This window comes from Dufourea novaeangliae, unplaced genomic scaffold (assembly GCF_001272555.1).
Source record: "Dufourea novaeangliae isolate 0120121106 unplaced genomic scaffold, ASM127255v1 scaffold186, whole genome shotgun sequence".
In the NCBI taxonomy this organism is placed as follows: Eukaryota; Metazoa; Arthropoda; class Insecta; order Hymenoptera; family Halictidae; genus Dufourea; species Dufourea novaeangliae.
This window is the reverse complement of record NW_015374063.1, coordinates 117631-129252: the sequence shown is the minus strand read 5'-3', so window position 1 is coordinate 129252 and position 11622 is coordinate 117631. Positions and strand designations below refer to the sequence as shown.

The 11622-nt window shown below is 35.1% G+C and overlaps 1 protein-coding gene across 3 annotated transcripts; it reads right to left on the bottom strand.

Annotated features, from left to right (window-relative positions):
- Positions 1–2104: 2104 nt before the first annotated feature.
- LOC107190297 lies at positions 2105–11622 on the bottom strand. Of its 3 annotated transcripts, none has more exons than XM_015579086.1 (10): positions 11590–11622; positions 11287–11415; positions 11010–11176; positions 10632–10848; positions 7786–10545; positions 7304–7684; positions 4502–7033; positions 2834–2954; positions 2420–2736; positions 2105–2181 (listed from the first exon to the last, which is right to left on the bottom strand). In XM_015579086.1, exons 2-10 carry the CDS (start codon positions 11411–11413, stop codon positions 2123–2125), a joined length of 6681 nt encoding a protein of 2226 aa, XP_015434572.1. In that variant the 5' UTR covers positions 11414–11415; positions 11590–11622; the 3' UTR covers positions 2105–2122. The 3 variants fall into 3 exon arrangements, with proteins under 3 accessions (XP_015434572.1, XP_015434575.1, XP_015434574.1); XM_015579089.1 differs by having other exon boundaries at positions 2105–2198; positions 2420–2667; XM_015579088.1 differs by having other exon boundaries at positions 2420–2667.

Here is an 11622-nt window from a genome sequence, read left to right as displayed (position 1 = left end):
ATTGATCATAATACAATTTTATAAAGATTTTACAATATACAAATGATAAAATAAAATAACCATAACATGTCATTTCTTTACTTTTAAAATAATCTAAGTTGCTGGTATATATTTTACTTAATGGAAATAATGGAACGTACATAGGATTACAGAAAGATTAATATACATTAGATGTAGGATTTTCTAAATGCAAATTCTGAAAATAAAGAAGTGCTATGATGGCTATCACAGGCTCACTTAGAACTGCCACCTCTAAACTGTATAATTTACATTTATACAATATAAAACTAGATTATCTGTTCACAAAAACAATAGTTCATATACATCACATACATACATATATAATATTATATATATGTATGTATACACATCCTCGTATATTTTAAGTGTTGCCAAAAGGGTGCTACTAGTGTTCTCAGTGCACAATCACGAAGAATAATTAATAGTATGACGATGTTGCACAATTTGAATTATCGCTAATTTAATAAAAATTTAAACAGTTCTTATATGTACAACAGTTCTTACATGTAAAGGGGTGCTTTATGTATCTTTACAAGAAATTATTTACAAAATATATTCATTCATATATTACCTATCAAATTAACATTGTATAATATTAATCGTTTTTTCTATAATAATTAATCTTATTATTTTCATATATTTATGCACGATTTATCCCAACGTTCTGTTTATGTTTCATAAATAAAATAAATCCTTTTTAATAACCCTATACCCTTTGCCCTCTGCAGTATTATAACTCAAGACGAACTTCTTACTGAAAGACTATGTTTATTAAAGTAACAAAGATGAAGATCTCGTTGCAGCAGAAATGACGTAATTTTGGTCAAATTCAATAAAATCATGAAGTGTACAGTGACATACACAAACTTTTTAGGATAAATGCGTTTTTCATTGTATAAATGTATAGAAAAGTACGATTGTCCTAAAAATACTTTTGAAAAGTCTTTTTCATAGATATAGATGGATTCAAAGAAGTATTTCAATTTAGAAACTTAAAGAGAATGTTTACATTTGTTATTTAGGATAATGACAAATAATGTATAATAATGATAAAGTTTTTCTATTTGCACATAATCATTTCCATGCAGAAATATTTATGTTCTAAATAGACTAAAATGAATGTCAAGTATAAACTAAATATTTTCAAACAAAGTCTGTCAGTGAAGTCGTCGGAGCAGCGACTTAAGCCCCACCAGTCAATGGAATTTGTCCTTAGAAATGTACATTTACGGCAGTACAGTCAGATTTTATGTTTAATGCGTTATTAATTTTGACTTCCATTTACCACACATTAACCTGTATCAGTAACTATTAATAACTGTGTTCAACGAATTATAGCTGTTTTAAAATGTGAAATTGATTTTTTGTTAGCTTAAGTCTTTTGATTTTGATCAAATAATCAATGTGTCAATGTTTACAGCAATTAGAAGCTAACGGAGTAATCTACAAAGTCAATCTAAAAATTTTTAATGTAGCGTCAATGTAAGGTAACACTTTATAAAATTTATCATTATATGACGCCTATTTAAACCTTTTAGGCGATAACTAAATACAGGGTCACAGAAGCTTGGCAAAAGAAAGTTGCACATCGACACGGCAGTTTTGGATCAGTTCAGTTACTTAGATTAAAAGATGATGCGTTGAGCAGATTATTCTGAGTAACTAAACTTTTGCTGTTTAGGAGTACAGTGTAATTGAGAACGCTAGACGGTGAAAGAAATAGTGAAGTTATTTTTATTTCCTGCGTTTTTGACGAGCGGTTTAAACATTTAAAAACATAACAATAATGATACCCTAAGAGAATAAAAATGTATATCCAATGTTCGCGATACTAGGAAATATAAATGTTCACACATTTAGTTTTATGAAACTTAACGTATGCTCTACTGCAACAAAAGAAGTTTGAACACCATCCAGCATTCTAAACACGATACTCCTGCTACATGTACAGCAGCATTGTGCGCTATTGACGCATACTGTTTCACCAGGTGGGGTCCAGCCACACGGCGATCACATAACCATTTAAAGCAGATATACAATCAGTCGGACAGGCCTTGACGAGCGACGTTGGCTAATCACTGTCAAGGTCACTTCCCGAAGGTCATTTGTTTTCTCGGGATATTCGCCTCCGTTTTGCCTGCTCTGCTGCCTCAGCTGTTACTAAAACAATGTTCCCGCTGTACGAGGTGTTTTCAATTAAAATGGTATGTGAAGTACACAATATATAGCTTATACTGTCATAAGTATTTATACAAGGTTCAGCTAACATTGAATCTACATATTCATTTTCAAGTATAAATTCTAGTATACTAATATAAGAAACTTTAAATGAATTCATTTGTTCCATCAATTTCAATAGTAGTTGGTATTCAGTGCAAGTATTAAATACTTTACGTACCAGCACCACTTCGTGTTTTTCTTCTCGTAATATCTTCTGTAGATCTAGTTGCACCCCTTGTATTACTTGCTGGTGTCGCTAGTGGCGATGCTGTATTCTGTCGAACAGATCTTCTTGTCGTTACTTCTCCTAAGGATTCATTACTGGATGCGGAAGTACCTCGCAGCCTTTCCTTTCCAGCAGTAACTACCGCAGTTGTACTGGGTTGCTTGGTGGTTAATAAACGGCTCTCTCTTTGCACTCTATTACTGGCATTGAAATTTGATATATTACTGGAATTAATTTGACTGCCAGAAACAGTTGTGCTTGTATTTGTTCTAGAATAACAAAAATTTATTTACGTAGCGGGGCTCTCAAATCTCTGACATATTCAGATATGCACTGCTGCTAAAAGAATGCACCGATGTTGCTTACTTTTGATCTTTAGACTTTGGAGATGCAGCGGATGTTTCGTCTGATAATCGCATTCTTGCTTTTCCTACAGATTCAATCAACGGTTCATCATCAGACGAATCTACTTCTACCACAATGGGACCTATAAAAAATACAAAAATATTTGTAACAGAATGTTCAGGTCCAATTTCCAAAGAATATTAACAGGTAATGTAAAAGCGATTTCATAGCAATTAAGGATAGACATGACTGAGATTGAGAGATAGTTGTTTAATAATTGTTAACAGCACAAGTGAATTTGATAGAATATAATGTGTATGTAAATATATGTATACCTATGTGTATATCCATAGATACATATATACGTACATACACATATATGTAATAATCTCAGTTTCTTTAACATGGACAAATGACAATTATTTTCAATGTGATTAAACATTTTCACAAAGCAATTGAAATTTGCACATTAATTACTCTGTTTTTGGCAGTCCTCGTCATTGTAAGAGCAAACATAAATGATACAAACACATATCTAATACATATTTATGAAAACCTTATCACATATTTTATCACTTGAAATATTTGCTACATTTTTATTGTACAATTACAAAATAATAATTCCTACAGATGTTACCCGGTTTTGCATTGTACACATTCTTTTGGTTGAATGTATTGTAGGATCAGCTTGAGTTTCATAAATGTAAAACTGTTCTATAGGAAAAATATCTTTCTACGTACTGTAAAACATTCAAAGATATATTTGGAACTGATTATTTTGTACAGTAAAGTCCACGAGAGAACTACCTTTTCCAGCCGTGAGAGAGCTACCGATTTTCTCTTCCACTCCTTTGTAGTATGCCGCACTAGCTGGACCGGCTAATCTTTCATCGCTAGTCAGCTGCAGACAACAAAGTTGTCAAACCAGTGTATGAAAAGTAAAATTTCTATAATCTTTATTTTACGTAATTGATATTTATGTCTAACAGATTCACAAGATCTTCCTGATAAAAATTAGTACAAACATGCTCTCAATCGAACAATTTTTATACCTGGACTTACAAACGTGTACATGCGCTGATATATAACTAAAAACAAACCAATTTATGCCATTTTTAGACCCACACTCATCAGGAAAATCCGATCGGTTCATTAAATATATTTTCCTGAAGAAAAAAACGAAAATTATAAAAATTTTAGTTTTCATATACCGATCACACTACTTTGTTGCGGCCGCTGAACTAAAACGGATCACCTGAATTTGGCGCGCTCTCATTCACTCCGGCCAAGCTCAGGACTCGGCGTTATCTTAATTGTCATCGCGTCTGTTACCACGAGAGAACTACTTTGCGAACTTTGAAAGTAGCTCTCTCGTGGAATTTACTGTATTTAATAAGCAGATTCTACTATACAATACTTTTTAAATAGGTTTAAATTTGTGTCATGCAAATCACTGAACAGCAGATTTGATGTCAACTATTAATAAGAAAAATAACATATATAAATATATATATTCACAGTATATGTTTCTTGACTCTTGTTTAAATTGAATATTTTTTCATCACATTTCAAAGTTTTATTTTTCTGTATTCTAACTATTTCTGGCGATAAAGTTATGTAACTGTGTATATTTCATAAACACGTGAAACTGTATTACCAAATTACTGTATAAAAATACTGAATAAACACCTTTCTTAGTCTTGGCCAGTATGTTGAATCCTTTTTTCGATTGTTCTTCTTTCACAGGTACTTGTTTCTTTAAAGAACCAGCTTCATCTACACCCATGCAAGCTTTAATTAGTTCTGCAGCATTCTCTGAACATTTCCGTTTCCCTGGTCTTGGTTGTGGATCATCAGCAGTACTAGATGCTACAGAACTTTCGCTTTCTTGACGTTTTCTTTTCCCCACTTTTATTGTCGTATTAGGAGATAATTTGGATACTCCTAACTTAGGGCTTGCTTTAGCATATGGTGATATGCTGCGTCTTTCTTCTAATTTATTAGGACCATGAGGACTACTTTTTGGAGTTTTTACGATGTCAGGACTGTTCAATTTTTGCGATCTAGTTCTTACAGACCTTTTTTCATTAGTCTCATTTGGAATTTCTATAAGAAGTTGTTCCAATAATGACTTTGGCGGTCGTTTAACATAATCATCTGAACTGTTAGAGTGTAACCTTTCTACAAATTGTGCATCATCGTTCTCCTCTATGCATATGACATCTTGGCGTCCCTCTAATTCTTGTTTTCTTCTACGCTTCCTTTTCACGTGTTCCACATCACTGGAATCGACTTCTGGGTTTTGCGCTGCGGGGCTTGGAGTCTCGTCTCGTTGTAAAACTACTGAATTAGAGTATGTATATAATGGCGGAGTAATTCTAATCGGCTGAGGATCTTCACCGAGAGGTGATTGAATACCTATACTTATATCACTTGCATCGTTCACAATCTTTTTAACCAAATCATCTGTCACTTTTTGAAGATTCATAGAAGGCTCTCTAACTGATATTTGTTGATGACTTTGTACACTAGATTTTTGGTTTTGATCGGAACATTGTTCTAACTTAACCAATGTAGCGCTTAAAGAAATGCTAGGGCTTTTCGAAGCTTCCGATTGATCGTTTTGCCTTGTATCATCAACTTTTGTATTTATTTTAGACTCTACTTTGATTTCAGAACTGAAACTCTGACTATTGGAACATAAACTGTCTGCCACCGTGCTAGCCTCATTTGTAATTGTATTATCAAGTATTTCCGTCTTTACGTTACTATAAGCAATATGATTTTGTATTACAGGCACACCATTATTATTTTGTCCATGAGGTTCATCACTTAATCTAATTGCACTGTTACCGTCTATGACTGTTTTTACAATGTCTTCGGATGCATTCTCTGGGCCCCGCGACACTTCACGTTTAATATTTGCCTTACCCTGATCATGCTGGTTAACAGAATCATCTAATTTAATGCTACAACTGTCTTTCTCAGAAAAGTCATTAGTCTGTTGCTGCGCACATTGCAATAAGTTATCACTATCCACATTACTGGCTACAGAAGTTGTCACGATAGTCACCGATCCTGTAACCATTGGATTGGATATACTTTTTTCATTGTCAGTCACTTCTAAACTAGCAACCAAGTCACTATGTCCACCAGTTCTTGATGTCGAAGAAGCTGATTTTTCACTAGGTACATCTTTCGTGTCTTGCTCACTGGAATTTGATATATTGCGGTTTATATGATTTTCAAGATAATTCGCTACAGACACAGGACTTAATCTTTGCGGGCCGCTGGACTTCATAAGTTCCGAATGAGAATTTGAACACATATCACTACTACTAGTTGAGGAAGGCACGTTCTTATTGGTGGTTGGAAGGGAAGATTCCCCTTGAACAGCAGTCTTTGCGCTGCTTTGTGTTACTGATTCGGTCGCTGGCCTATGCAAAGGAGATTCTCCTTGATTTGGTGACTTCTCTGAAAGAGCGTCCATTGATTCAATCCCTGAATCTTCACCTCCTCCTCCGCTGCTGACTCTTTCTGTGCTTGCGTCTACCCCGATTGCAATTGGAACCGTAGTTTCAAGTAATTTCTGCTTTACTTTTACTTCCGTTACATTGATTTCTCCAATTGGTAGAGTTGCCTTGTTGGAAGGTAGTTCAATGCTTTGGGATCTGGGAACTTGGTCCACTGAGTTTCCTGTTACAGAAGCTTGCGTAGTTTTTAACAAACTGATTCTTTGTGTATTATCAATCTTATTTTCTACTGTGGATCTATCAACTTGTTTCATATGATTCTGAATCACTCTTTTATGACTAAAATGTTCTATTTTATTATGCCTGTTGATAGCGGCATTTGTATCACTCTTTGAAACCATGTGGTTTTTTAACTTTTGACTAATAGTCTGACTTTTTGTGGTGATAGTAGAATTTGTCTTACAATTATCTGCATCTGTTTTATTTTTTCCAGAAATTAACCTATTTACTGATGATTGTGCACTCTTTACAGCAGTGTCCACATGTGCGGATACTTTGCTTTCCAGATTGGCGGATGAATTTGAATCACTCTGTGCAGGCATATTCGAAGATACTACTCCAGGATTATCATTTTCAAATGCTGGAGTGCAGGTAGGTTTTGTGTTTGTGTTTGGAACTGCATTAGACGTAGAACACTCAGGCATAATCTTCTGGCTATTAAAATGTGTAGTTTCTGCATCTTGAGATTCTGTAACACATCAGAGAAACAGAATTAACATTAAATCTTAACATCTAAATGCACTTCGAACATTACAAATAATTAATAAGTATAAAATAACTTCACAGGGTTATGAAAATATGATATTCAACCAAAATTTGTGTAACTGAATATTATATTATATATATTATAATATTCAATCATTATGAATATTAATTGAAATCTTTAAAAGATTTCAGTTTTAAAAATTTCATAAATATTAATTGAATATCAACCTAGAAAGATAAGCTGGATATTTACCTTCTAAATGCAGATCTTTTTCATCCATTAAACTTAATCTTCTTCTTTTTTCTTGACTAATTAAATCCTTTTTCACACCATTCACTTCCGTTAATCTGGAAGCAATGGCATTCAACGTATTATTCTTTTCAATTGCCGACCTATTAATGTCACTATCACTTGTTCTTCGAATTTCCCCCACTTTCTTGACCGCGTTGAAATCATTTCCAGCCAAAAGGGAATCAACCTTTCTCACAGATTGGCTTGAATCACCTTTGTAATTAAGTTTTCTCCACTTTGCTTGGTTATCCAGAATTCTGCCACCAGACAACAAGTTTTGTTCACGATGTAAGCCATCCCCTGACTCTGACTTCTTTTTAGAGTCTCTTCTTTTGGTTTTCCCTGTAAAAGCACACGGAAAATATAAAGAAGACATTAATTAATGACAATTTTCTGTAAATTATAGATAAAATATTTTAGTAATAACATTATAAGTATCTCACCTCCTCCTATTTTATGTTCTTGCATATGGTTTTGAATGTCCATTTCCACTTGATTTTTTGTTAAAGACTGTTGTGTATTCAATGGTTGATTCAAAACAGCGGACTTGTGTTTCGAGGGAGACGGTATTCTACTGTTTAACGGTATATCATCGACGTCGCTGCTTTTACTTGAACTTGGTTTCGTGATGCCACTTTGAACGCGTACATCTACTGGTAATTCTTGCTTTAAGGCATTAGGTTTTGATACAACTGTTTGAAGTATATTGTTGACTTTGCAAACAGTATTAGCGCTGTTAATCATCGTAAAATTGGACAAAGGTAATTTAGACGCGGATGAAGTACCTATAATCATACTTAAGGATGATTTTTTCTGCAATAGCTTGTTCCCATCTATACACTCCATTTTCTTTAGCTTCCCTCGCCTTTTTATACTAGTCGGATTAGATTCGCCATCTTTCAGTGGTTTCTTTTCTTTCTTTCTGATTTGTACTACCGAAGCATTACGCCCTCTTAAGGAAATGTGTAACGGAGGCACTCTTGGTTCATCACCAGTTCCTGAGTTAGGAATACCAGTGGTAAACATTTTGTTTACTGATTTATCAGCTTTCCTAATTGGTGGCGTATTCACGAAAGAGACGTCGACTTTATAAGCTTGTGTAACAGGTTCCGATTTCTCTAATTTTAGTCTCAGTTTGATTTTTTCTCCAGGCATCGGACTTTGAGTGGTTTCTCTGCTAGATTTTATTCTACTATGTTTTAAGCTTCCTTCGCTAGCAGTAGACTTCACTGTCGTCTCAGAATCCGATTGATCTGTGTTTGTTGTTGTGTCATTTCTTCTTGAAAAATTGCTGTCTGCATCGTCGTCCGAAAATATGGAGTTTGATCGGTCATTCGATGGTGATGGAAAAGAAAAGAAATCATCTTGATTATCTACTGCACTTTCTGGCTCTGAATCTGAACTCTCGCTAGGCATTGGTTCCAGATGTCCGGTTAAAGGGTTGATGAGAAATTGCCGTATTTTACCAGTCGACGTGTATTCTGGTTCAGGTGCTTCTTCTTCAGCCTTAGGAGATTCAGATGCTTCAACCTTCGTAGCAGGTGAAACGACATTATTATTAGAAACGTGATTGGGATGAGATCCACACTGAGAAAAGGCACCTGAAACTTGATTTGTAGTTGGCATACGCGCAGTATTGACCTGAGCACCTTGTAGAATTGTATTACTTTGTGCGTTCCACGTGGTCCCATTAGCGCTACTAGCTGCAGCCTGATAATTTCTGCTGAGAATATTCTGACTTTGCCCGTACCGAAAATCGGTCGTCGTATTAGTATTAACATTTATATTTTTAAGTTGGTTATGGTGTAACTGTTGTTGCACGTTTAACGCTTGATTTTGTTGTCCTAAATGGGACTGCGGTGGAACCGGTTGTCTTGTATAAGGAGGAGGAGTTTGTTGCCGTTGGTTGTTTAAGTAACTTAGCCGCTGTTGTGGAACATTCAAATTTACCGTTGAGTGCTGCACTATCTGCTGTTGTTGTAATAATGGCTGATTGGAAACAGATGTAGACTGTAACGATGTATTTACATTTTGCTGTTGTACCAACGTTGGTTGCTGTGTTGTCGTTTGTTGTGTAAGCAATTGCGAAGCATTTATATTCTGTTGCTGTTGCTGAGTTAAAACTTGATGCTGTTGCTGCTGCTGAAGTAGCAATTGTCGTTGCTGCAATGGTGTTCGAATTTGCTGCCCATTAACTGGATGCCTAATTGGAAGTTGACCTTGCAATTGCACCTGCGTAGGTCTGTATGCCAACTCTTGTCTAATGGGAAACTTTTGCTGTATTTGTACTTGACCATGCATCGATGATGTAGATTGTTGCATTTGTCCTGTACTAGAGGCTTGATGCACTACTTGTTGCGTCATAGTTTGCCCAATTCCACCAATGACATTAACTGCATGTTGTTGCGGAATAGTTGAGGGTTGGTTAACATTAACAGTTGCAAATGCAGATGTAGCAGTTTGAGATAAGTCAGAAATGACTGCTCCCCCTCCAATAAGGTCTTCTGTTCTAAGTGAATCCAAGTTTGGCGGCGATTCACCGGGGGAAGATAAGTCTTTCCTTCTCACTGTTGGTTTTTTAGTAGGTCTTATGCGATTAGCGAGTCCAGAACTATCGATAACAGCTGGTGGTAACATTTTCTGGCCAGGTATCACATTATTCGGATGTGTGCCAGCATCATTTTGAAGAAGATTTACAAGAAGTGGACTGGACAAAGCAACTTGAGTTCCATTACTATTTGAATTCCCTGTCAGATTATTATTGTTTGGTGACAGACTAGATGTTGTAGTAATTGTAGACTTGTACTGATTTGCTAACTGACCAAGTGATGCGACCGATTGTGTGGTAGTATGACCAGTCGTTAATGCTGTTACTGTTCCCAAGTTCTCTTGAGCAGGATACGGTGGAGGTGGTTGCACATGATGTTTGAATTGCATAGCATTTTTAATTGTTGTTGCCTGTGATTCACGACTGTGTATTGCTTGGGCAGCATGTGTCATACTGGCAAATGGGAATGGACCATTATAATTATTCCTAGGCGAAGCACTTGGGTTAGTCACTGGCTGGTTTCCAGAGGCACCAACATTGTTATTGCCTGATGTCGACTGTACGGATTTTGCAAGAAATGGTGGGATGGGATCACAATCTGTAGGCGCAACTACATTTGGAGAACGAAACTGTGGAGCTTTTTCAGATGATGTACCTAAAAAAATACAGTGTGCATTGAAGAAGTATCAGAAAATTATGTAATAAAATAATTCTGGTTTCATAAGATGTGTAATAACATACCAGTCGCTATTATTTGAGCCACATTACGTAAGGCTGAAGAAATGCTAGATGTATTGCTTGGACCAGGTGAAGCTGTTTGAGAATCACCTTCAACATTAGCTGTATTGCTAGTGGGTTCATTTTGAGATTTGGCACCACTGTCTTGCGAGGGTCCTGAATGTAACACAATTTCTTGTGCTTCTCCACTAAAGCGGTTGGCTATCCTCAGTGATATTACCTAATATATCAACACAAATATTACAGATTTATCAGGTACCTTCTATTCTATTTTAAATTAATAAAGCATATAAAATATGTGCTGAAGAATAAAAGGTACTTAAAATTTTATGCATATACTTAACTTATATAACTAAGTATGCTATTATTAATAAGTATTACCTGATCTCCTTCAACCTGCACTGAAAGAATGCCAAGCTGTGTAAGTGTTGGAGAACCCTGAGCTGCTAATTCTCTAAGACGTAGCGCAGCTTCTCTGGGTATTGAAAATGTGACTCTAACAGAATTCCATGGCTCTACCTTATTTACCTTTAAACCATCTCCCTTGTCTAAAAATATAAAACAATAATATTTATGTATATATATCTATATATATAGATATATATATATATATAACAATTACATGCTACGTTATGTCAGTATTTTGTATCAAAATTACCCTTGCAAAGCAAAGATTTAAGACGATTAACAATAATTTTAAACTTATGTGGAAATTCAGGATCTTCTAGGTCTCCCTCACACGTTACCACCGTCTCAATCAAATCACCATCACTATCAGCCGCCATGACTAAAGTACAAAACATACTGATATTATTTTTGTTATTAGATTAAGTATTGAAACAAAATCAGAAAATGTTAAACAAACAACTTTTAAGTCAATCTATTCTAAGTACTTAATAAAAAGTAGAACTTATTAAGATGCATTGTTTATATTATAATATATAAAAATTTTATTACTTACCAACTACAAATCACATAACTACCCAGAGAGCTT

Coding starts and splice junctions, on each gene's coding strand:
- LOC107190297 (XM_015579086.1), bottom strand. CDS start 11,413: ATGGCGGCTGATAGTGATGGTGATTTGATTGAGACGGTGGTAACGTGT. Junction 10,849..11,009: donor TGCAGGTTGAAGGAGATCAG/GTAATACTTATT, acceptor TTGATATATTAG/GTAATATCACTGAGGATAGC. Junction 7,034..7,303: donor AAAAGATCTGCATTTAGAAG/GTAAATATCCAG, acceptor GATGTGTTACAG/AATCTCAAGATGCAGAAACT.